Raw genomic sequence first — 27242 nt, forward strand, 5'->3', positions numbered from 1 at the left:
ACAGGTCTAAAACCTCTACAATTGTGTATTTGACTTTTGCCATTTTTTTAGACATTGTGAGAGTTGTAAATGTTTGACTTCTCTTTCCAGAAGTCACTGATTGTGCGTGAGAATCATGGTAATTTATGTATCCCAAGTTGCATTGCGCATGTTTATTTATAGCACCGATTTGAATACACACAGTATTATTTGGTCTACTGGATGAAGATTTTTGCAGGGCTGCTTCGCAATCCAGTCAAGCCTCAGCAGAGTGGCTTAATTCATCTGCAGGCTTCGTCAACCCAGAAGCAACAAAATAACTGGTTGAAATAAATGCATAAAGGTAGAATTAACGTACAAAATTTATTTAACGTGAAAAGAGAAAACTGCAGTAAAATAACTTTTGAATTGCTCTTCTGCCGTAAGGCCATTCACTCCACAAGAGCCTCAGCGCAGAAGCTAAATTCATCCGCACAGTACGAGATCCGGGAAGTTTCAAAATAACTTAAAAGGAAAAAAGATGAAAAATATGGCACAAGTGTTACTTTCAATTTATCGATAAAAAGACAATAAAAAATATAAAAACTAGAAAATACCTAAAATGAGACTGTGAGGTCGCTCCACCTTTCAGAGCCTCAGCACAGCAACCAAATTCATCCGCCGGCTATGCCAAACGGCACTTTTAAATTCACTAGCAAAATAAAACAGTCACAAAAACATACGTACAAACCTCATTTTTAATAAAGACAAAAACAACTGAATGCCAAGCTCAGAGTTTCATTTATTGAAATAAGTCAAACATTGAAGCATGATTTTTCTTTCCCACTACAAAGTGACCCAAAACGTTTGTTTCGCCGATTTTGGGCTGTTTCTCAAGCATCAGAAAAACAGGCGACAGAAACTACCTTGTGTTTTTCCCTCCTAAATTCTGTTCAAGTTATTTAGGAAACAATTGGCAACACGTAACAAAGAATAGTTTAACAAAAGAAGAAAAACAATTTCAGAATATTGCAAGAAAATGTGATATTTACTTTCAGGTCCAAAGATTGATTGATACCCCGTAATCTTGCACAATTTCTGCATTTTCTACAAGGAAACTTGGCCCCAAAGAAACAGCGCAAAGCGATCACACAAATAAATATGTATAAAACTCTGGGAAACACTGTCCCCGATAAGTCGTTCCACCCTTGGGAGTGAAATATGAGAGGCACTGCTCTCGATAAATACACGAATAAAAAACAAAAACAGACCCGCGCTCACATGCACTGGTAGACAAAAACTACCGTCACTTATCATTATGGGGGTCACTGCCCCCGATAATGTTTTCATTATGAGAGACACTGCTCTCGATAACTCACCAACTGCTCCAAAAATGGACAATTTTCCTCCAAGAAATTATTTTTCCGTTCTTTTATCCATTTTAAGATCATTTTTCTACATCAGCTTTGAGTTTTTTTCTTCCAGATTTGGTTTTTTTTTGGGATTATGCGAGTCCATGCTCTAAACAACAATTTTCATCCAAGAGCTTTTTAATTTTTTTTTTTTAATCTAGTTTAAGATAATTGAATCCACTTGAGATTGGAGAATATCATGTTTAATTTTCAGATTGTTGTTTCTTCTTTCAATTATGAGAGTCACTGGTCTTAATAATGCGCACCAACTGCTCCCAAACTGGACATTTTTCCTCCGAGAGAACCTCTATCTTTTCCTCATTGTATTTATAAGATTATTTCAAAAATTTATGAAAAATTATAAGAGCTTCTCATGATTCATTTTCAGATAGTTGTTTCTTTTGGGAATTATGAGTCACTGCTCCAGAAAACTCGCATAAACCGCTCTAAAAATTGTCATTTTTTCCTGAAGAGCACCTTTTAAATTTTTTTGTTGTACTTTGTCCACTAAAGCTCGGAGTTATGAGCCGCTGCGCTTGATAACACACACAAACTGCTCCAAAATTGGCCAATTTTCCTCAAAAGACCTTTTTTTAATCATTTTGAATCATTTTATTTAGCCAGTTTAAGATAATTTGGTGCACTAGAGCTAGATTTTGCATGTTTAGTTTTTCATATTTTGAGTTGAGAGTCCCCACTCTCTAACTTGAACTAACCGCTTCAGAATTGGACGAGATTCCTGAGAGAGCTCCTTCATTTTAAACCAAATTCAAGCTAATTTTGCTCACTTAAGCTCCGAGTTTTCGCGTTTCATTTCTTTCCTGCTAAATTACTTCACTTTTTCGAGTTCACTTAGCAGATGCTGCCGTCAGGTGCAACGGTATAACCGTCATAATTATGGAAGGCACTGCTTCCGATAATAAAAGTATTAAATAAGGTTTTCAGTGTTTGGATGGCAAAAAAAAAGGTCGGGCGTCAGTAGCATTTGAGGTTTTCAAGTAACATGATGGGCACTGAAGCCCCGCCCCTACAAAATGACCAAAAACAAAAAACTCATGGCAACAGCAGTTCCTTTTCAAGGGCGCCCCCTATTGAATTGGAGTGTCAACTACAACTTGAGCCGTATTTTCCCAACTATAAAGCGCACCTAAAACCCCAAATTAGCCAGAAATTTGAAAGTAAGCCTTATATACTGCAGATTGGAAATGCGTACAATATTTTTGGGTGTGCGTTACAATGCAAGGATTTATGGTATAGTTATGTATAAATTGCAATACATTATATGCAATAATATTCTAACCTGGGTCGGGTGCCGCGGATGCCAACACCTTCCCACTAGACCACCAATGTTATAGATGATGTACGAAATGGCATTAGTCATTATCACTCCATTTTTACTCATGGTACAAGAAACACTCATTTGCTTAGTGAATTCTGTTAAGGTAAACTGTCCACTTTCTCACCTCTGCGGCAATAAGGTAGCAAAAGACAGAAACTATGTTTTTCAATAAAATACTATATAAGCTCTTTTACGTAAGGATACAAAATTGAAAGCGGTTTTTGATGCACAAGTGTAGAATGCACCAAGTCAATCAGTTTTGAATTTCTTGTGTTTCACTTTTGGAGACTCATTTTTTTTTATGAACTTGAGTCGCTGCTCTTGATAACGCACACAAACTGTTCCAAAATTCGTAGATTTTCTTCTGGGAAGCCCTTTTTAAATTTTGAGTCTTTGACTAAAATACTACCCCAGCTCTTTTATGTATAAATAGATGTTAACCGAGAGGTTATTGACACACACACACAGGTAAAAAGGGGAGACTGTTTAACCTATCAGAATGCACTAAGCAAATTAGTGTTTCTGCCACTCTGAGTAAAAATTGTTTGATGATGAGATAAGCTCTAATTCCTCTTAGTATGACATCTGTACTACTGGAGGGCTAGTGGAGAAATATCGGTGCCAAGACCGCTGCGATCCAGGTTTGATTCCCGTTGGAAACTATATTTGGTGATTTTAATGAGCCATATACTTATAGACTGATTTTTCTATGCACCATTATAAGGTGTAAATATATAAAGAGCCCAAAAATAAACAGTTTTTTTTTTTTTTACAGTAGTCTCTATTTCATGTCCTTATAGTCCGGTGTGCTTTATGTACGAAAATATATGACACAAAACAATTTTTGGGGTGCGCCTCATAATGAAGAAAATACGGTACTTTAAAAAAATGACCCGATAGAAGTGCTAATCTGGGAAATGCTGCTTTTTGGGTTTACCAGCCCTATACATGATATTTCCAGATGTCGCTGGAAACGGCGTTTGCGCACATTTTGAGGTTCCAGGTGGCAAGCGCCAGTTGAGTGTGGAGCTCGCTGGCATCAGTAGTCTCGGCAAGTGCCCCCAGCGTGTGCTTGCCTCGGCCGAAAAGAAGGTGGCGAAATGGGGTCTCCACGGGGGACACGTACGGCGACAGGAGGTTGTGCTCCACCTGGTTTATATACAATAAACAAATGAAATAAATTTAGTATTATTCAAAAATACAGTTTACAGAAAATAATGAAAATTAAATGAAAATAAGTCATTACAATATAATACATAAATAGAAATTAAAACAGACTAAAAATGTCAGACAAAAAGTACATAAAACATTGAAATAAATTGGTAATATAATAATAAAAAAAAAATATTTAAAATGAATATGACATTAAATTATCGAATCGAATTGTGTATACCGCACAATTTTTTTAAACCTAAAAAAAAATACATGAAAATAAATTAAAAGCTTGGGTGAGCGTTACACACAAGGAATTGTATCGATGATCGATCGGTTCAAAAATGGTGCTGACCACAATCGCAATAGATTGAAGGCATTTGATTTTATATCGTCATACAGAGAAAAATGATAGAGAATTGAGAAAACAAAAGGTCATCCTGAAGGATATAAATAAATGTTAAAAAGCATGACGAGGAAAACAACTTATGTATCTGATAATGACTCGGGACTTTGCATTCATTTATATATTTCAGGACATTTTGTTTTCTCTGTTCGCTAACATTAATTTCTGGCACCATAAGTAAAAATAGCGTGATAATGAGTAAATATAATGACTACAAATAATCCGTTTTGGGTTTAATGGATATTCTAGAAATTTCATCAGTGGATTTTATATTTTATTTTAATTACTTGATGAAGGGATGTTCTAAACAAAATTTAATTAGCCTTTTTGACAATGAAAAGAAATATTCAGAATCTGAATGTTCTGAATCCGAATCTGTATCAGTGGTTTAACATCGCAATGTTTGGTGATTCTGGCCAGCGATGCTTTTCGATTGATTCCATCCATCCATCCATCGTCTTCCGCTTATCCGAGGTCTGGTCGCGGGGGCAGCAGCGTTAAAAGGGAAGCCCAGACGTCCCTATCCCCAGCCACCTCCTCCAGCTCTTTCGACGGGACCCCGAGGCGTTCCCAAGCCAGCCGAGAGATAGTCTCTCCAACGTGTCCTGGGCCGCCCCCGGGGCCTCCTGCCGGTGGGACATGCCCGGAACACCTCCCAAGGGAGGCGTCCAGGAGGCATCCTTATTAGATGCCCGAGCCACCTCAACTGGCTCCTCTCAACGCGGAGGAGCAGTGGCTCTACACCGAGTCCCTCCCGGATGACTGAGCTTCTCACCTTATCTCTAAGGGAGAACCCAGCCACCCTGCGGAGGAAACTCATTTCGGCCACTTGTATCCGGGATCGAGTTCTTTCGGTCATGACCCAAAGTTCATGACCATAGGTGAGGGTAGGAACGTAGATTGACCGGTAGATCGAGAGCTTTGCCTTTCGGCTCAGCTCCCTCTTCACCACGACAGACCGGTACAGGGTCCGATTGATTGAATAGTGCACAAATACGGTAGTAAACAGTTAATCCTTGTTTGAGTATTGCATCCATATTCAAATCTTATCAAGTGTATTTTGAAATATAAAAAGCTCACTTACAAATTTCTGACTAATTTATAGTCCAGAAAATATCTTATGTTATTACCTGGTCGATATTATTAGAAGTAAAGTCAACCACCAAAACATCCATACAACCATTATCTGCATCGCTTATCCTAGTAAGGTCGCGGGGGTGCTGGAGCCCATCCCAGCTATCTTCAGGCAGTGGGCACGGGACACCCTGAACTGGTTGCCAGCCAGTTGCAGAGCACACAGAGACAGACAACTGACTCGCTCATTCACACCTAGGGACAAATTGAACCGGCCAATTAACCTGTCATGCTTGTTTTTGGAATGTGGGAGGAAACCGGAGTGCCCGGAGGAAACCCACGCAAGCACGGAAGCAGGGAAGGTTCGATCTCATGACCTCAGAACTGTGCCTCACACGCACTAACCACTGCACCGCCGTGCTGCCCTCCACCAAAACATGTCAGTTAAAAATCAAAATTACTATAGGATCGCAATGACCCATCGCTCTGTCTCTCTCAAAGTTCCGCACTAGGTTTTTAAAGACATACTGCTGCTGTCGGGTATGGCCAAAAATGACAAACGGCCTTAAAATGTTCCTGTCAACTCTTAAAAAAAAAAAAATCAGTCCGTGATGGAAAATTGTTAGTTAATGTAACGTCGGTAGACAAAAAAATAAAATGTGTTTTTACAGTCCTGTTCAACATAAATTCTGTTACAAAATACAGGCTTCAATTTGTTATCATGAAGCACCTCTCCTTTACCAGAGTACTCACAAAAAAATAAGTAAAAAAAATTGATATTTCGGGTTTGCTTTGGATACATCAAAAGGCTGGGTCAGGCTTTAATACCCATGGGCTGTATATTTAAGCCCTGATCTTACCTCGACCCTGAAATCTAGTATAAAGACTTATGCCAGATATGTTTGAGCACCCGTGATAAAACGTTAACTGGTCCGCAGACTGTCATAAAATTAATAATATATGGTCTGACAGTAATGTTGACCTCCATGTAAAACACTTTTGTACAGAAACAAAAAAAAAAAAAAAAAAAAGAAAAGAAAATCACCATTTTACCAGATGATGCCCTTGGCTCTCTGATAATTTTAGCCCACCCCATTTCAGACTATAAATAAAAAAAAAAAACTTGACTACTTCCAGTACAAGTGGAAATAGAATATTTTTTTAACCAGAATCCGAAAACTGTCTGCCTAATTTGCCGATAGACTGTGGGGGTTTTCAATAATATAATACCAAGAGCCACTGCCAGATGAAACATGCAGACTACGACGAGCTAACTGGAAGTGAATGCTGTGAAAAGCTGAAGAAACTGGGAGCTGTTTTAACAGCAAAGCACCGCTTTTTCACGAGACCCTGCGAGTCAAATTAAAATGCTACAAGGTCGCAAAGCATTGCAAACCTTTCACGGAGGGTGAATTTATTTAAGACTGTTCAAAGAATGCCAGACTGAAAAGACGGCCCTCACACATTTTCTGCTTACCAAATCTGGCCCGCTTTCTGAAAGTTTGGACACCCCTGACTTACGCTCATCAGCTTCTGGTTGACACGTCGACAGCCGCGTTCTTCGGTCGGGAGCGTGTTCATGATCTCAGTGTTCAAGTTGGCCATCCCTCGCATGAAGGAGCCGTAAGCGCTGCTCAGCCAATCAGGGTCCACGCCTTTCAGATCGCCGCTCTGTGAAGGGGCAAATTGAAGTTTCATTGCGATTTTGAGATAGAGGGCATCACGTAGAAATGGCATTATAAGGAATTCCTGCAGACGATTGTCACACAAATAATCGTGATAGACATGTCATTTCTCCCCCTCTGCATTTATTATATGCTACTATTATAATATGAGCTTAATATTACATATGCATGACTTGCTTAATAAAAAGGGACCAATTAATGGTCAAGAAAGTAAGTCAAGAAATCATCAAGAAATCCTTATTAACCTAACATTCTATTTCTTTTATTAAAACCACAACAGTGCAGGATTTCAGCCTCTTAGGTTTTGCTAGGTTTGCTTTTGAGGAACAATAAACAGGTGAAGAAACAGGTTGTAAGGTCTTTGAATCAACATTTCAATAATAAAGTGCAAAATTGAATTAGGTGCAAAAAAGAGGTGCACAAATGAGAAAAACATTTGCGAGTTAGACGAATACTGTGTCATATTTACCCCCAGCATCACAAATGTCCCAGCTAACCACAACCAGTTTGGGAGAAACTAGAACGCAAAAACTGTATATTCCAGAATAAGTCTCTCTGGAGTACAAGTCGCACCAGCTAAAACAGGGGTCTCAAACTCAATTGACCTAGGGGCCGCTGGAGGCAGATCCTGGATGAGGCTGGGCCGCATCAGGATTTCCACAAGAAAAGCGCTGATAAAACATTCCAATGTTCTCAAATACCTTTATTTTTAACACAAAATAATAATTAGATAAATAAATGAAAATGATCATACAGCAGATACAGACGATTATTTAACCTTAAACTTTCTGAACATGAATATAACATTAAACCTGAACTGTTCTAAATAAGGCTTCTCTTGCCTACTTCTTGCTGCTAGAGACCTGGCAGCGCTTCTTCTCACATAGCCAAGCCACATTTGGCTTGAGGGAGGAAGCAGTGGAGACCCTCAGTAGGGCTTGAAGGTGCTCGTCAGTAAGTCTGGACCTGTACTTGGACTTATTGAAGTTCAAGGTGGAGAAGAGCTTCTCACACAAGTATGTGCTTCCAAAAAGGCACATGGTCCGCTCGAACACTTGGGAAAGTTCAGGGAAGCTGGGTGTCAACTCTCTCAAAAATTGCCCAAGCTTGTCTGCTTCTCCACTCACCTCACTGAACCTAGCTTTGAGTGCAGAGTTGCACTGCAAGTCAATGAGCTCTATTTGAAGCACAGGAGGGGCATCTTGCACATCAAAGGAGAAGGGGTCCGCAAAAATTTGAAATGCGGCTCTGTGCATCTTGAAGTCTGCAAATCTGATCAAATTCCTCCTGTAGCTTCAAACCGGCCCTAACATACTTCTCACTACTAAATAATGTGCCTGCATCCACGAGTGCCTTGCATGCTGGGAAATGGCAAAGGTTTGTCTGAGAGAGCTGGGCTTTCCACAACACATGTTTTGTGCAGAATGCTCTCACATTGTCATAGGTAGCAAGTTGCCCCTGGCGTTGTAGCTTCTTGTTCAGTACATTAAGCTCATGTGTGATATCAACAAGAAAAGCTAAGTCCATGAGCCATTTGGGATCACTTAGCACAGGAACAGCCACCCCTTCTTCATGAAGTCTTTCACTTCTGCTCTCAACACAAAAAAAATCTCTTCAGTACGTTTCCCCTGCTGAGCCAACGTACCTCGATGAAGTAGATCACATCCCCATATTCTGACTCCATTTCCTCTAAAAAAGCATGGAACATTCTGTGCTTTAAGCCCCCGGACCTGATTTGGTTGATGCATTTCACTACGACAGGCATCACATTGTCAAACTTGAGGTATCTGCTACAAAGGGCCTGCTGATGGATAATGAAGTGCAGAGCTATGGCCTCCTCCACACCCCCCTCTTCCAGTTTTTTTTAACAAGTGCTACCAGACCATTCTTCCTCCCTGTCATTGATGGGGCTCCATCAGTTGTTATTCCCACAAAAAACTCTTCCATGGCAAACCGGCATTCTAAATAGCATGACATAGCTGGTGAAATATTTCTTGAGCGGTGGTCTGGCCATGCATTGGAATTACTGTGAGCAGTTCCTCTATCACTTCAAAATTGTCATCAACACCACGGACATATATTGCGAGCTGGGCAGTGTCTGTGGTCTCATCAAGAGCCACTGAATATACACTGAAACATTTTACTTTCTCATGCAGTTGATCATAAATGTCACTTGACAGGTCAGAAATGCGCTCTGCCACAGTGTTGGCAGAAAGGCGGATGTTTTTAAACTGCCCTTTTCTTTTCTGGACAGACAATATGTATTAAGCATTTTTTGACAAATTCACCTTCTGTGAATTTCTTTCCTGCTCTAGCAATCATCTCACTAACTACGTAGCTAGCTTCGACTGCTGCATCATTCTCTTTGGTTGCTTTCTTAAAGAAATCTTGTTGCCTCATTAAACATGTTTTAAGACTGGCAGCCTGGTTGACTCCCTCATCTCCCTGGTATTTTTCGTACTCCTCAGCATGTCTAGTTGTATAATGACGTCTCAAATTGTATTCCTTGTGCACGGCAACTTTTTCAGCGCAAATAAGACATGTTGGGGCGCCCCTGTGCTCAACAAAGAAATACTGCACTTCCCACTTTTCCTGAAATTGTCTGTCCTCATCACTGACCTTTCTTTTCACTGCAGACTTTGGGCTCTGTAATATGTTTTTCCACTTCAACCGCAGTCAGTCTCGGGTACATGTAAGAATGTACAGTAGACAAGGCTCGCACATCTTTTTCAGGGCCAAGATTAAGTACTATTTAAGGACTTTCAAAGCCACTTTTCAAATGTATCCAGTACCATTAAAGAAAGAAATCCAGTATTAATCATGTATTTTGCAGAGCCACAAATATATTTGCGATATACAAATGTATATCTAGACATATTAGATATTGAGTAAAACACAAATTTATTCATGGATCTGAACAATTTGTGTGTAAATAATTTTAAGCTAAATATCTCCCAATATAAGTTTTGGGTAAAATTATATGTAGTTAACGTTTTTAGTTGCAGGAACCTCTTCCAATTACAATTTACCAGTGAAAAATACCTTACTTTTAGGCATGGCCAATAAAAAATGTCGTAATTGATGCGTAATAATTGCACAAATACACATTTCATGGTGCCCAGTCAAGGAATAGCATGCACATGTCCTCTTGGGCACGACCTATAGGAGGCAATGCCGTACCAATGAATACCAGCTGTCGTTATTCAAGAGTGAAAATGAAATGCAATTGCAAAACAAAGCCACCAGAGAGCAGCAGTGTCAGTGTCATTTTTGGGCAGACTATTGGGTGAGAGTAATCCGGGGGTAGCGGAATTACTTTTTAAATGAAGCAACACATAAGAGTAACTAAGTCATTCAATGCCATAACATATAAATACGTTTCCAGAAGCATTGTTCCCGAGTCCCAAAACGTAAAAATCTCTATATGTTTATTTATCAATTTAAAAGAAAATGTTATAAAGGTTTTGGTGCTCGTAATCTGTAAGAATCACGCTTTCAGTATGATGAATCACCATTAGATGGCAGGAGAAGCTTTTAACAGATCTTTGTACACACACCCAGTCTAGTTTTGTTTCCTGTACCAAACGTATGACAGTATGTAGGCGGTGAAGCAGTGTGGTGAGAAAAGCGAACCGACCAGTCAATGCTTCAAAGCTTTATTTTTTCTAAAAATAAAAAATAAAAAAATGAGGAAGTCCCTTCGTCATCATAGAGGCAGAGACGGATGACGTTTCGTGCACGTTCATGATTGCCATGACCGAAATTGTGTGATCACTTCACTGGAAAAATTGGGCACTGAAAAGTTCTAGCAAAGTCCATGCATAAGTTCTGTGTTCTAGCAAGAACGTCTTATTTTTCCAAGAAAAGTGCCCCTGTGTTTAAGGAAAGCGTTGTTTAGATATTGGATCGGAGGTATCACAAATGAAAAAATATATAAAACAATCAAAATTAACGCTCTGCTTGAAATGCATTCTTTCACAAATATCAGTTTTGAGCATTTTTAAAAAACTTAGAAATGTTCAACTGTTGATTACAAAACAATGATCACAGTTATAAAAATACCCTTTTTCTAAATGAAAGAAGAAGGTTGAAGCTCTGTTTAGTTATGTCTTATGTCTAAATTTGTCAAAATTTCTGCAGGCCTTCAAAAATGAGTCAGAATGGCAAAAATTGGCTGGCACTGGTACTTCATATTTGAGTTATTTTCAGAAACACGCCCAACACGAACCCCAAAATGGTCTTACCTGGACGAGCTTCCTGACGTTTGTGTATAGAAGGCTGATGGCTTTGGGTAGGACCTTCCGATACCTGTTGACATCCAGACCGAGCAGGTGGTCGTGCACCAGGCGCAGCGCCATGCGTCCGGCCAGCTGAGCTGCAAGAGCCGCCGTCTCGCCGCTTTTCTGGGCCGTTTTGTAGTTCAGGTGGTCCATGTTGTCCAGGGAGGTACCGTAGTATGCATACGTTTCCACCTGTAAATGGAACCGTTGGTTTTATATGACCCCACTGGATGTTGCTGTATTGTGTAGTATGTATAAGCCAAAAAAAGGGCTACAAAGAGCAGCTAGCTTTTTGCAAAGTAACAAAAAATGATAAAAAGGAAAAAAAAGCAAAGGTTTTTGTTCAAACGGCAAAAAGGGAAAAGAGAAAAAGAAAATAGGAAAATAGGAGGGGAATAAAGACAAAAGGGAAAAAACGCTAAGGAAAAAAGAGAAAAGAAAAAGAGGAAATGGAAGAGAAAATTAAGATAAAAAAATAATTGAAAATAGAAGTAAATAAAAAGGGAATCATTAGAAAAGTGAAAAAAGAGTAACAAAATAGGGAAAAGAAAAAAAAAGAAAAAAATGGAAGACAAGAAAAACAAAACACGATCAAAGAAAAAAGGAAAACCAAATAGAAAAGGAGAAAAGGGAAAAAATTAGGGAAAACAGGGAATAAAAGGAAAATAGAAGAGAAAAAAAAGACAAAAAAAATGAAAAGGAAAATGAAAGGAAATAAAATAAATTAAGGACACGTTTTCAGCACACGCGCAGCAGCAAAATGGGGCGGCAGTGGCTCAGGAGGTAGAGCGCTCGTCTAGGGATCAAGAGATCGCAGTTCGAATCCCGGCTTATGTCAAAGTGTCCTTGGGTAAGACACTGAACCCCTAATGCCCCCAATAAGCAGGTTGGCGCCTTACATGGCAATATGGCCGCTATTGGGAAATGTGAAGCACACTGTAAAGCGCTTTAGGAAGGCTGGACTTGAAAAGCGCTAAATAAATGCACATCATTTCATTTCATTAAGAAATATGGCTGACAAAAACTGTCAGCCGCCTATAGGTAAGGCTCATATTAGTTAAAAAAAAAAGTAATGTTCATCTACTTTTTGCACATTACTTAAATCAATATCGTTTTTTTTTTACCACTAGGAGCTACTAAATAATAAACAATGTCATTTTATATCAAGATATACATTTAGTCACTGGAGAAATAAACATGTGACCTTCAAGGCTCTCACCTTGGGAGTGATGAAGTGGAAAGAGATGGAAGGGATGCCGGCCGCAGCTAAGAAGGGATAAGCCGCATCATCTATGGACATGGGCCTCAATCTGCAAAGACACAAATCAATATTTTTTTTCAGAGTGCGCTTTTTTAAAAAGTAAGCTTTGGGAACTTACACGTTGGCCTCCCATTTGTTTTTTCCCGCCACGTCGTACACAGTGCGGGAATCCAGCGGACTCTTCACCTGGGAGAAAAGAAAATTTGAGCTGGGATAACCTCAAAGTGCCGCACCGAAAAGAGCACTTCGGCGCCGAAGTGCGCATTTTGGCAAAGTGCAGCCAAATGAAATATTCTGCAGAAAACAAGATGCAAATAGTGAAATATTTGGTTGAAAAACAGATAGATTGTTAAGCTTAAAAGCTACTGGCGAGAAGCGGAAATAACGTTACGTAAGAAATGTAGAGGAGGAAAGAGGAGGCGGCGCATATTCAACCGAGAGGATGAATATTTTTTTGTATTTGATGATTTGGAGTAAAACTGATAGTTCGATAAGCATGCTTTTTTATAATAATATAACTTCAAAGTATATTACTGAAGTAAAAAGAACTGTAACTTCAGAAAAACATGACTAAATTAAAAAGCAGTCATGTAAATAAACACATGAGAAAAGGTAAGTGCCTCCTATGTAGATCCAGGAAAAAAACAATAATGAAAAATAAAATAAAAACGATGTGGTGTCGCTTGTTGTTGTGTTGTGTCCTCTGGTGTCGTTTGGTTGAGGTGTCGTGATGTGTGGTGTCCTATTTTATTGTGTCTTTTGGTGTAGCGTGGTGTGGTTACTTGTTTCATGGTGTCCTCCAGCAAGCTGTGAAGCAGCGGGCTGGCTGAGGCCATAAAGCCGCCACGACCTTAAAAGGCAACATATACGCTTAATTGACAAAATGTTTACATATGATTGTAACAGGACAACGTACCCATGACAACACCGTCCAGGCTGATGTAGGTCACCAGCTTTCTGTCGATGGAGGACAGGTAACCCTGAAAGGACACGAACATTATTTTGATCCCAAGTTTAAGTGACACTTTGTAATATTTCACCACAAGAGTTTGCTGTAACCAACAAGAGCAGCTAACAGCAAGGCATAGCTGACGACCAAGTGGCTAACCTGAGTGGCTAGAAAAGTAAACACTAAAAATGTAGGAGCCTTCCTTATTTTCTTACGTCAGAAGAATGAATTTCAGCTAGAGTCACGAAAGAGACCTTTAGTCCCTGACCAAGCTAGCTGGATGAATCTGTAGTGGCTCAGAGGGAACAACAGCTAGAATTGGTCAGAGCAAGCTAATAACTTTAGCAGCTAGCAGGAGAGGCTTCTGAAAAGGTCAGTAAAGATCACAAGAAAAAGTTTTATTAACACAGAGTGTCTAGCAATATCAACAGTAATAAACTACGAGCCATAGCCTGCAGCCAAGTGGCTAACATGAGTGGCTAGAGAAAGAAACAGTGGTAAATACTAAATGTCTGAATCACAGGACTGTTACTTCGCCAAATACGACCAGTTGTGGAAAGCAAGTATCACTGAAATATCAAGCAGAAGCAGCTAATAATAACAATAGTGTCCAGCTATAGCATGCAGCCAAGTGGCTTGAGAAGGAACCAGTGGAAAATAAGTGTAAGATGGCTAAATGACGGAAATGAGTGACCATCAAATGCAGAGCTCAGCTGTGGAATGTATTGTTATTTTGATTAATTTGAAATGTATTCAGTATGTTTAAACTACTGGGGTCGCTGTATGATATATGTATATATTATATATAAACACACTTTCTCGGGAATCCCCCTCGGCCGACGACCCTAGCACGACGCGCCGTTCTCGTTTCCCGGTGTTGTGCCCAAATCCGACTCCCGTACAGAATCCTCCCCCCCTCGCGTGAACGCGCATTCTGCTGCGCTTCAGACAAAAGCGATCGTATTCTATATAATACGCTTATTGAAACAATAAAGCGCGATCGTATTCTACAAAATGCGTTTGTTAACACGGATGAAAAAGTCACCAACGTCACGTCTCCCGCTCGGGCCGCGATGGCTCTACATGGCGCTACACGGCCCTCAATGGGGGGAAAGGGGTAGGGGGGAGCTGTGGGGGTTAGGGGGCGGTGAAGCGGAAGCCGCGTGGACCCAGCAGTGGCAGCCGTGGGCTACCAGTACACTCAGTACGGCCAGAGTAAGTCGAGAGCCTTCCCGGCTTAGCATGGTGCTCGTGGCGTACGTTAAAGCTCGTGTTTGCTGACGGGATCTCAATATTATATCAATATTATGCGTTACGGCGGTGAAGCGGAAGCCGCACCAAAACCGCGCGCCGGTGTTCCCAAATCCGACTCCTGTACAAATTCTGCGCTTCCAACAGGCCGGCCTCCGCGCGGAGAGCCCGACCCGCTCAGCTTGTCGTGCGTATCGCGCCCGAAAGTACCCGCGCCGCGGGTTAGGGGCTCGCTCGCGAATAATAAGGATAAGCGGTGCAGATAATGAGATGAGATTTTCCTTTTTGAAGGGGCGTCGCTACTTCGCAGATTTTCCATTTTTCGGGTGGTTTTGCTCCCCATTAATCGGGTCTAAAAAATAATAAAAAAATAATAATAATAATAATGAAAATCCTACTTCGCGGATTTTCACTTATCGCGGGTGGTTTTGGTCCCCATTAACCGCGATAACCCTGGTCTTACTGTATAAATAAATGTGACTTGACTTGGGCTTTAAGAAAAAAAAAAAAAAAAAAAAAATCTCTATTCTTAACAACATTTAATTGATTTTCTCCATTTAGCCATGGCCACCTTCTTCTTGAATCATAAAAAAAGTTGTCACTTCACTGTACAACCTGCTGAAAGATTTTATATAATTAAATAAAACATTTGTCTGCTCCTTTTCATTTTTTTTAAGGTAGAAATTGTTTATGATGTTATACAAATGAAAAGACATTTTATGCTCCTTCTCATTGATCAAATCTCATGTTTTTGTAAATTGTCAAATGAATCAAATCGATACAAAATAAGTTGCTTACCTCCAGAAATTCAGTAGCGCCAACACTTCCGTACTCCCCGGCACTCCAGCTAGCAAACACCAGACTCCTCCTGGGTCGGACTCCATCTAAAAACCAACAATGTGAGAGGACCTCACGGATATAGAACAGAAATCCGTTCTTACCTTTCTCCACCAATTCTTTGAAGGCTTTGGCAAGCTCCATCAGGACAGAGGAGCCCACAGTGGCCCGGGCAAAACCTTTACCCCAGGCGTCTCTTTGCGCTCCTAAGACCACGTACTCGTCTGGGGCACCACACATTTTTCGTTAAATCAAAATCTGTGGCATGGTGTCTGTCACAATTGATGAGTGGTCGTTTAGTACCTGCATCGATGAATCCTTGGACCACGCCAAACACATTGTGGATCTCCGTGTTGACTAGCACGTTGTTGACCTCCACCGTGATGTTCTCTACACCTCCCATCTTTTTGGGGCCGCCAATTCGTCTGCACATAAGTTAATGTATATTACGGACTATAAGCCTCTCCGGGATAGAAGTGTCACCAACCAAAAAATGAAAAATGTGCATATCAGACACGCTCGTAATAAGACAACATATTAAGAGACATTCAGATAAACTAGCATAAAAAACATGCTTACTCTCATTCAACTTCACTCCAAATCACAAAATCCAATCAATTTTTCATCCACCGTGTCACTTTTACCGGCAAACAACTCCTCAATAAGCAGTTTACAACCCCTGGTTTAAAAAAGGTATACCCACAACAGTGTAAGGTTGAGACTATCAAAACAGACCTCAGGCACCATCTCATAACAAGTGAAATTATACAGTACCAGTAATAAAAATTTAAAACTAATTATGTGTTAAGAGTTTTGCATAGAAGTGTCACCCGAGAACAAGTCACAAGCCCTATCAATATATGAAAAAAAGCAACTTACAGTCTGGAAAAAAATGGTTAATATACACACCTTGCTGCAACTCAAGCATCATGAACAATCGGCAAAAACATCAGACAGGTAAGATTACAGTGAAAGATAGTGAAAGAGAGAGAGAGGGAGGGAGGGAGAGAAGAAAAGAGAAAATCAGAAAGAAAAGGAGCAAGAGAGCAAGAAAGAAAGAAATAGAGAAAAAATTGAGAAAGCAAGAGATAGAGAGACTAGCAAGAGCAAAGGAGACACAATAAAAGACAAAATGAGAGAGAAGAGAGAATTAAAGAGGGAGGGAGACAGCAAGAAAGAAGGAAAGGGACAGGGAAATGGAAAGAGTGGCAGGGAGAAGGAGAGAGGATTAGAGAGAGAGAGGAAATTTAAAAAAGAAGGGGAGAGGAGAGTTGAAGAAGAAAAGGGACATAGAGGGAAGGAATGACAGAAGAAGGAGAAAGATCGACTCAAGGAAAGAGACAAGAAGAGTGAGAGTGAAAAGGAATGAATGAAAAAAACAAGGAAAAAAAGGTTGGATGACAAAAAAAGAAAGGAAACAGGGAGAGATGGAAATACAAAAAAAGAGACAATAAAGGAAATAGCAAGAGAGAAAGAGCAATGTATAATGGAGTATTTCATAAATGAAAAAAGATTCTTCTTAGTGGGTTTTGACTATAATAGGACCTTTTTGGAATGCAGTCCCAGCGAAAAACAAGGTAATACTGTATTACAACTTCAGTTTCAAGTATTTTGCTTCCCGGCGCTTTTTAATGGAAGACTTACTCTTTGAGAATTTTGGCCATGTTGAAAGTGAGCGTCTGAGCAAGGATGCCCGGAAGCGCCGAGGAGACTGTTGGTGGAAACTGCGTGTGGTTGAAGGAAGGGAAGCCGGGAGTGTAAGGGTCACCTGAGCCCAGGTGCACCTGTCAGAGAAGTGAACGCAAGGTGAGACCGTAAAAAAGGACGCAGACAGTTTGAGAGCGCCACCTACATGTCCGTAAAGCGCTGTGTCGGCGCGGTAATCGAAATCTTCCGGGTCAGGGTAAATGAGGACGGCCGATGCACCTCGGGCTTCGGCGTTAGCCACCTAAAAAGTTAGGACAAATACTTTTGACAACGTAGACAAAGCTATTGTAGAACAATGATACATAAAGTAAAAATATATCATCTTTATAATTCATTACCATAATTGTGCATTTGTGTTGTTTGTTATAATATACATTGATGAGGAAAGAAAGCTGAGCTTTTACTTCTCTCTCTGTCTCTGTCTCTACCTTTCCCTCTTTCCACCTTCACTTCACTATCCCTACCTTTCCTTCACTCTCTCTACCTTTCCTCTCTTTCTCTCGCTCTCTACCTTTCCTCTCTTTCTCTACCATTCCTTCTCTCTCTTTACCTTTCCTTCTCTCTCTCCCTCTCTTTTCTTCCCCCCTAACTTTCCTTCTCTTTACCTTTCATTCTTTTTGTCTCTACCTTTCCTTCTCTCCTTACCTTTAATTCTCCCCCTCTCATTACCTTTCTTCTTCTTTCCTCTTTTATCTCCCTCTCCTCTCTAGAGGGAAACTAGAAACTAACTTCTTTCCAGATAGGGCTGACCGATTATGGAAATATTTCTTAAACAGATGTTATTGATATAATATAAAAACAATATTATCGACAAAAAATACATTTTAAAAATGTAATCATGGTTTCTCTAGAGCAACAAACCCTAGACATCTTTGCATTTATTTTCAATTTTTGACATCAAGTCTTGGAAGAATTCAACAAGAGAATATAATTTTGTAACAGGGTCCGTTTTTGCTTTATTTACAATATGATAAGAACTATATTTATTATTAAAATCCTACAGGTAAATAAGTTTCCTTACCTGCTCTGCGAGGCTAAGCCGTCCCGCTTTGAGCAGCACCACGCTGCCTTTGACCTCGACATTTTCCTGCTTTATGGCATCAAAATCCTCACGGCGGCCATATTCAGCGTACACCAGCTTACCCTAACAAGCACAAATATTCAACTTAGGTCAGGAGTCACCGGATAACGGCTTCAGAACACCTGTGTAAATCAGATTTCAAACTGATTTTAACCCTACTTCTAATAATTACAATCTGGTAATAACGTAATAATCTAATAGTAACCGTGAGCACAGTGATTACATAAGAGAGTTATTTTACTTGACATAACAGTTATACTGTAGTGTCATCGATATGACACCGAGCTTAACCACCAAAGGATGGTGAAAACAGCAAAAATACAGTGCATTCAGACCATGTGCCAGTAAGTTTGAGAAAATAAAGTGCATAAACTTTACACACTATTACAAAATGGTGTTGTATCCTTCATATAAAAACTTTCACTAACTTAAAGCATTGCCGAGTTAATCCTTTGACATGCAAGTAATGTCAGTCATAGCATGAGTCTACCGTTTAAAGGAGGATTACGGAATTATCAGCCCTTAATTTCCTTCTATTTTCTCAATTGTTACTCAAAATTGTCAGTGTTGAATTCCTGTAACTTTGTAATAGATGAACAGAGGGAAAAAAAAATCAAATCGATCAATAGCATAGTAATAACAAAACTTGTTATTTAACATGTGCATATCCAACTGTGAAAAAGTAACAAAAAAGTAGCTCTTGGCTTCCAAGTATCTTGGAGACTCCTGCCTCAGGTCTTAAAAAAATCTGGTTAAAGTAATCGCTTGCTGTGTCCCAGTTAACTTATCGCCGTTTTGCTTCTCTGCGGATTTTCATTGTGTAAGCCGGCTTTTGTATTCTGCATTCTGACAAGCTTAAGGGAGGAAGACGCTTTATATCGCCAACAAACTTAAACTTTGAGACCCCTTTAAACTACCTCTGGAGCTACATGCGGCGCTCCCTTGTGGCTCCTGGGGTTTTTTTTCAAAAATGTTTGATAGCGCATAAATATATGGTGTCTGAAGGACAGAAGCGGAAAGTAAATGCAGTTTTCCATAGCGCCCGAATGATGGTGCAAAGTATCATCGAAAGGAAATTGGATCGTTTCATTAATCCATAAAGTTGTGCAAAAAAATGGTAAGGTTATTTTTAAAATCATGATTTGACAGTATAGAAGTTATCTGTAAAGAAAAAAAAATCTACAAAGTACAGTATTTTTATTTGGTACATGAGCTTATAAATTGGGTCTGTACTTTAGTAATAAATAAATAATGTTTCTACTTAGCGGGACATTTTTGAAAACACGACCACCCAAAAAAAATAAATAAATAAATTAAAAAAAAATTAAAAAAAAACAGCTGCTGGTGTTCACCTGAACTTTACCGGTGGCGCTGTAGGCCAAATAACCATCGGGTTTGAAGATGTCAGCTCCAAAAGTCACCGTGTTGGGATGCTGGCTGCATGGGACATCATAAACTCATTATCAAATAAGGAGATACAAGATGGAGAGTTTTTGAGGGCACCTGTCAGGCTTCTGCAGCTGAACGTAGTGGACGTCCACCCAACTCTCCAGGCCAAGCGTCTTGAATTCGTCCGAAATACTGTTGGCCAGTTGGACATCACCCTCGCTGCCCGCAGAGCGGGACGCTACGTCAAAGGACCTGAGTGGGGATGGAGAATTACATTTTTTTTAATTCAATAGATCTAATGTACATTAGGAAAGCACAATAATTAGATATCTACAGTATCTTTACCCACTATAAGGGTGTAGCGATATTCACTGACCAAATACAGAAACCCGCTGTGACAGAAACTACTCCCCTGTTTGCATTCCATCTTTAGACTCAAGTGCCACACTAAACCCGGAAGACAACTCTTTGTTCTAACTGGTTGGGTTGCCTGTCTTGATTGACTGATTAAGTTTTCCATTGTAATTAAACCAATGTAAGGCTGTGTTCTCGCCCAGGAGAGATACTTGTGCAAAGATTAATCAATAAAAAAAACAATGCTGACCAAGACTGTGTAAAATGGGGATCGAACCAAAGTTGTGATCGTAAGACTAGAACCACAAGTGCAGGGGTTGGCAACCCAAAATGTTGACAGAGCCAAAGTTGCCCCCCCCAAAAAAAAACATGTTAAGAGCCACAAAAATATTAAGAGCTTCATATAAGTCTTATAAAAGGAAAGCAACACAAATTGTATATACCGTCAAATTCAGACTAAGCAGGCACCCAGTAAATTTTTGTAGAAAAAAACATTTTGTATATACATAGCTGCACCCGACTATAAGCGGAATGTGCCCACATTGAAACAAGATACTTACAAAGACGGTACACAGAGTTTTAATATACGGCACCTTAAGCCATTAATGTTCTGACATTTGATAAACAAATGCGTGTTTGTACGATGTAACCAGTCACTGAAATATGTCCTGTCTCTCATCATTGAAAATTTTAAACTCTTTGGAGTCAAGTTATGATGACCATTTCAGAATATACTCAGAGAATCACAATCAGTCTGAAATAAGATACAAAAAAACTATAAAGCCGGCATAATTATCCCCCAGCCGTCTGTTACCTCTTTGAATACGGTTAAATACGTTAGCTTTTACAGTAGCTTAAGTTCCATGCGCCTTGTAGTCCAGTGCGCCTTATATATGAAAAACATGACAAGCGTCTTATAATCTCAGTGCGCAAAATAGACTAAATTTCAATTTATCATAACTACTAATTAATACAAATACAATAACACTTGAAGAGGATGACTTTTCTATTTTTCTTGGCTAAGGCATCTGTGACCTTACATATTGGAGCAATCGAAAGTTTGAAGTGACGCATTTAGCTACTAATATGTACAATCAAAATAATGCAACATGATAAGAATGAGTGGTCATTTTTTCTTTGCCAAGGCATGTGTGACATTCAGTGTTGATTGAATGATGTGACGTATTTTTACGTAACCAACCCACCCATGATAATATGCACTTTATGCAATATCCAAGACAGCGTTAAGGGACATTGTGTATTATTTGACCATTAGATGTCGCTGTACTGTGTGGTGACACAGAGAATGAGTGCTAAAAAGCACAAGGAAAAATACAAACCTCGGAGACTCAAAGTTACCAAACAGCACCGTTTCTTATTTCTTTTTGCCAAGCCTTTCTCGAGGTTTTAGTTTTTAGGGTACCTGTAGCAGGAAGACTTTTGTCAGCACTCTCCAGGTGAAGCTGATCTTATGGAAATTAAATGCGGTATTTTAAAAACTGCAAATTGATATGAAAGTTCACATATTTCCTGCTAATTAATCAATATCTATATTGATATTTCTTATATACATTAAAATGTAACACACAGTGTTACTTTAAATCTCATGTGTCTGGAGCTGGCATTACTATCAGTTTTAAGCTGGTCAATTTTAACCTGGGGTCTCTCAGTCCTGACCACCAAAAAGAAAGAAGTATCGCTCAAAAGTTTTATCTCACGTCATAACAAACATTGTATGCATTCATAGCATTATATTCCCAATTAGATTTTTGGGCCCAAGCAACATCAGTCATTACATTTTATAACCTTGAAACGGGTCACAGGAGAGCCTAACACAAAATAAGGGTTAAGATGCTCATAACTATTATCTTGTCATGATAGTTACTATTGGCACGCAAAGTACGTATTGATTAATTTATAAAGTGAGGTTGCATTTTCTGGAGACCTAGTTGGATTATGAAAATCATAGGTCTAACTGGCAAGTGACAGATGGAATGCGGAACTAAATAGTTTATCTCCACTCAGCTGATTATTGAAGCAGCTGACTGCCATTTACAGGACATGAGTAAATATATTTAAATTATTTGTGACTAACCAAATGCATTAAAAAACAAAAAAAATACAATTGACGTTTATTTACTTGAAGCGAGCATCAAAAGCTTGCCCGGTGAGCTTGTCGTCGAGAAGCCGACTGATCTCGTTCCAGCTCTGCGGGACTTTTTCTTGCGGCATTTCCTCATCGTCGTCGTTTGCCTGCTCCTCTTTCTGTTTGTCCTGCTCCGTGACGCTGTCAGCCTGGGTTGAAGTTTGCACTTGGAGTGATTGATTGAAGCAGCCTACAGGCTCCGCAGGGGGCTTCTTCGCACTCAGTGTGCCCACGAAAAAACCTGCAAAAGAGCACAATGGTTTCAAAGTATCAATTATGGCTGGGAAAAAAAAAAACACGTGCATGTTAACACTCACATTCATTTTGCAAGCACTTTTAATTTCATACTTAAAAAGCCTCTCAAAATAATGCTTAATTAGCACTTTTATTTGAAGCTATAATTGCATGGTGAAAAATATTGTATATAGTCATAATATATTCCTATTTATTACCAATTATATTTACTGGTTAACAAGGGATTTTTGTCTACTCTTCCAGAGATCATGTAGTTATGTATTCATTTACTAGTGTTCCTTGGGCTTCATTATTTCTGGCCTGTTCATGGTGCAGGACGCATTTATCATATTTTCCCTCAATATTTAGTATTACTATGGTCTCCATAGTTTCCTGGTGCAGAGCGCATATAATTGTCATAAGTAACTAATTTGCTAGTATTATTATGGACTTTATTTTTGCTTCTTTGTGCGTGATGCATAATTTTCATTTATTTACTCTTACTAGTAATACTGTGGGCAACAATTCTTTAGGTGTCTTCCTGTTGCGTGACACAATGTTATTATATATATTTTCACGCAGTAGTATAACTATGGGCTTCATTCTTTTGGCCTCATCCTGGTGCGGGACGCATAAAATTATCAATTAACTTATTTACTAGTATTACCATAGACATCTTTCTGGCATCTTCTTGAGGTCACATGATATTCAGGGTGTGTGACATATACAGTATAGTTATCTGTTAACTCATTTCCTAGTAATATGGTTAATTTGTTTTGGCCTTTTCCTGGTTTGATGAAAATACAGCTTTGTAAATTCCATAACAAGGAGTGGACCATATGACATATTATGATCATGTTTATTTTTTTCTCCATTGTCTAACCTCCAACTCTTGCACTGTGAATAAAAAGAGTGATAACGCGATAAAACTGGATGCCTTTTCGTATGATTTAGATCACTGGTGGTCTTATTGTCAGGAATCGGCGCACTCACTGCTGCAACTAGGGTTTTATTCCTGTTGCGTCCAATGTCTTGCGGTTGTGGTCAGAAATAGTTTTTGACTACTCAATCGTTGCAAAAACACAGTAATATACAACCATAAAACAGTGTGTATAACATGCATACTAATTTTGAGTTTGTTTTTGGGTAAAAAAAAAAAAAAAAAAAAGCGCATTATACACGCATATATGCGTGTGCCGGATTCTACTGCATTTGTGAAAAAAGCTTGAGTGCCTGTTGTCTTTGTTGTTCTGGATTGACCAAGGCCCAAGGATTTAATTCTACAACACACAGCTACCCCATTAAATCTTCATTTTTTGTCCGCACCGAAAATGAAGAAGAGCATCAAGCATAGTGCCAAGATGACCAGGAGACGTTTGCTGCCGTAACTGTTCCGAGGGGCAGGCCGGAAACTTGGGGAGCCGTCTGTGTGAACGGCGGCTTCCGTGTGCTCGCCATTAGCGTCTTCGTCGTCAGACAACTTGATCTCCACGTGCCGATCGGCCTCCTCGTCGCGCTGCAGCGTGAACCGGCTGTAGTGGACGCTTTTGATCTAAAGGGAAGCGGAAGCGTAATTAGCGTATTTGCACAACCATAGGGCGCATCGTGCTTAAGGCGCAGTCTCTGTAGCTGGTTTAATTTCTGTATTCAACATATACAGGGCGCACTGCTCGACAGGGCGCAGGTGCCCTCTCCTGCGGCTGCCTTACAACAACACAGACAAGCAAACAACTGTGCATTTTTAAAAGTACAACTGAAGCAGTAAAGAGTTTTGTTGTGGTTTATTTAGTATTGATTACAAAGTAAAACACGCAAATAAAAATTGATTTGAAAAAGAGCTTGAGCAAATCTGAGTTTGGTACTCATATTTTTACCAGTAATCTATACAAACCAAACAAGTCAAAATCCTCGTCCCGTTTCTGACCAGAAAAGATGAGCTCAAATCTCCATCAAATGGTTCACTTTAAGAGTCACTTTCTGTGCCGTGCGGCTCCTCAGTAAATATGCCGGCTTTTGTGAAAGCTTGGACAACAGTCCCAGCAGACAAGTTAGCCCAAGCAACAACAATCCTTTCGCAAATTGTGCCGTAACCTGCCCAGGGCCGCCTTCCACTTTTCGTGAAACTGTGGTGTCCATCGGTCATTCATCGTTCCCACGCCGCTCCGAGACTCACTTTGATTGGCCGGTTTACATCGATGTCCAGTGTTGAAGTTCCTTTGTCAGGCCACCCGGGATGACAGCAAGCACAGAGTTCATTTTCTTCTTTACATCGGCACTCATAGTCAGAGATCAAGAGCGACAGTGATGAGTGAACAGAAGAAAAAAACCCCACACCTGTTCTTCTTACATACACAATCCTTAGCACTCATCCATCCAGCCCTTTTCATTTGCTTTAATGAGAAACCCTGCAGAAAATGTTTCTTTATGCAAAGTCTTTCTCTTAAAAATGACCATATGGGGCAGTTTGCCGAGCACAACAGTAAAAGAAGACTTTTCGGACCCTATTGTGCATATCTCTTCGGTTCCTGTCACCTTCTCCACCAGGCCTCTCATGGGGGTGCCGAAAGGCAGCTGCACCATTTCCATGTTAGTGATGTGGCTGGCCTGGATGTGATTTTCAGCGATTTGTTTGCTGCAGTAGTAGGGAAAGATTGCCAGCTTTTAATTATTAGCTGCTGGAAGTTTGTGTAACACCGTAGTCTTGGTCCGGATGAACAAATGAAAAGATTTTGCATGAAACAAAAGCACCAAGACTTCTTGAAAATGCCCAATTCTCATTTCTTCTGCTAGAATTGCTGCTTTTAGCCGAATGACGACCGTCGAAACGATTCTCCCCCAGTCTTTGCTGAATGATCCACCGCCTGAGTCTTTCCTCGAACTCAGGCCACCTCGCCTTATTTCCGCGGAAGTTTAGCTGCATCTTGTTGTTTTTTTTAGCTTCCTCCACGTACAAACTATCGAATGATTCATTTCCAATTTTCTCGCAGCTGCACAGATTTCATGTTTTTCCACGCAAGTGATGGCCACCAGTTTAAATTGCTCTTTGTAGGCACGTCTTTTGACCATATTCAGTGTTGTTAAAACAACATGTCCTACATTTATATACACGCCCTCACCTCACCCTTTAGCGGGGCCACACACACCTCACCCTTTAGCGGCCTCTTGCTGTCCTCAGCTACTTACGATGTTTGACATGACACTCAGGGCGCACCGCACAATAGCGCACGCCGTGAATTTGAACAAAAATGGAGAGACTTATGTGGTCGTGAAAATACATTAAGCAAGGCAACAATGTAATCCAGTAACATTGTGACTGACCGTTATGGGAAAAATACATTTCAAGATAGCTTGGTGAAGACATTTGAATTTTAAACAGAATATGAGGTGAATTGAAAGTAACACTATACATTATTGAAACCAAAAGGAAATAAGAGGTCAAAATAGATTCAATTACGTTCACAGAATTAAAAACTGAACTGAAACTCACCATGTTGTTAACCGTAGACTTAACGCGATCCATTTTGACCCTGAAAAGGACAAAGAACATCAAAGAACATCCTTCACACTAGTCCTATGTTTTGACTTTCATAAAACTATGTGTACACGAATGACAATAAAGTAAATCTGAATCTGATTACCAGCCTTTGTCATTAGGCTTTTTTTTTACATTGATGCGTGTCTTGGCAGACCTGTTTACGTTCCAAACAAATACTTTAACCCCGCCTACCTTTATGCTCCACTTCCTTACACCTGTAACTTACCCCAGTGAGAAATTAGTCCTAAAAAACTGGTTTCTCCAACCGCCCGCAAGCACGTAAGGATTTCACCATAGTAAAAGATTCCAGGAAATGTTCTAGTAATTTCTCATCAATAGGCCATCATGACGATGAGTGAATACGCGAAATCCAAATCAAATTTTGATGCGATTTAAATCCTAAATTTGTGCCAAACATGTGCTATCCATTTCAATTTATTGACACACGACCCTTTCTATACTTGAAACCATTAATATGATAAAGACGCAACAACAATTGAATGATCTTACAAACGTATTTCGTTTACAAAGAAGAAATTTCACAAATAGGTTACAAAATTATAAGGAAACCAGGCTTAATTACTCAATGACTTTACACTATAAAACCACACATCTGCTACTTCAAGGAAGTAACCATAGGCCTACTAAGGGAGGACTTTACCATAACTTGTTATTTAAAATACTGAAAAACCACAGAAATATCACGTTAAAAACGTGCAAACGTTTATTCTGTCAAATTTTATTAGCGTCGTGCAAGCTTTCTCAAGCAACACATTGAATAAATGGAAATCTGGAGCTCCCAAATTAGAAAATGTTCTAGCAATTTCCATCGGCGTCAAGTTTTCCTATGCAACAACAACAAAAATGATGTTAATCCTTAGCGACAATTCTTTTCTGTGTCATAAATAAACACGATAATACAAGAATATTAATGTTAATCAATGGTTTTTTTTTCATTGTGAGTGATCACGCACATGGCCGCCGCGAAGAGACGTGACATTGCAACCGCGCAAAGCGTTAGTCGCTTTAAAACGGTTATATCTATTTCAAATACAACAATTTGTATAGAATTACTCACTTTGAGCAACGTTTCCACTCCAACGCTGTCGATGAAAGCGAGGAGAAAAATGTGTCCTTTTTCTTGTCCTTACAGAGCTGTCAAAGCACTTCCGTATACGTCACGGGTAGGTTG

The 27242-nt window shown here is 39.7% G+C and overlaps 1 protein-coding gene across 1 annotated transcript; it reads right to left on the reverse strand.

The window, feature by feature from the left end:
- Nucleotides 1-740: 740 nt before the first annotated feature.
- LOC148348235 (transferrin receptor protein 1-like) lies at nucleotides 741-27242 on the reverse strand. Its single transcript, XM_088322166.1, has 19 exons — nucleotides 27129-27242; nucleotides 26003-26042; nucleotides 23842-24067; nucleotides 22276-22522; nucleotides 19896-20033; nucleotides 19745-19829; nucleotides 18333-18455; nucleotides 17457-17552; nucleotides 17249-17388; nucleotides 15908-16029; nucleotides 15709-15828; nucleotides 15566-15651; nucleotides 13484-13547; nucleotides 13350-13417; nucleotides 12686-12753; nucleotides 12526-12616; nucleotides 11271-11498; nucleotides 6863-7012; nucleotides 741-3858 (listed from the first exon to the last, which is right to left on the reverse strand). Exons 2-19 carry the CDS (start codon nucleotides 26033-26035, stop codon nucleotides 3652-3654), a joined length of 2292 nt encoding a protein of 763 aa, XP_088178292.1. The 5' UTR covers nucleotides 26036-26042; nucleotides 27129-27242; the 3' UTR covers nucleotides 741-3651.

The sequence above is a fragment of the Urocampus carinirostris genome, chromosome 18 (genome assembly GCF_059441175.1).
Source record: "Urocampus carinirostris isolate Australia breed hairy pipefish chromosome 18, RoL_Ucar_1.0, whole genome shotgun sequence".
In the NCBI taxonomy this organism is placed as follows: domain Eukaryota; kingdom Metazoa; phylum Chordata; class Actinopteri; order Syngnathiformes; family Syngnathidae; genus Urocampus; species Urocampus carinirostris.

What these genes read in the sequence shown, in the direction of transcription:
- LOC148348235 (XM_088322166.1), bottom strand. Translation starts at nt 26,035, where the DNA reads ATGGATCGCGTTAAGTCTACGGTTAACAACATG. An exon ending in GGCTTAGCCTCGCAGAGCAG is followed by an intron (nt 17,553 to 18,332) that starts GTAAGGAAACTT and finishes CTAACTTTTTAG; the next exon opens with GTGGCTAACGCCGAAGCCCG. An exon ending in AACAAATGGGAGGCCAACGT is followed by an intron (nt 12,617 to 12,685) that starts GTAAGTTCCCAA and finishes GTGTCTTTGCAG; the next exon opens with ATTGAGGCCCATGTCCATAG.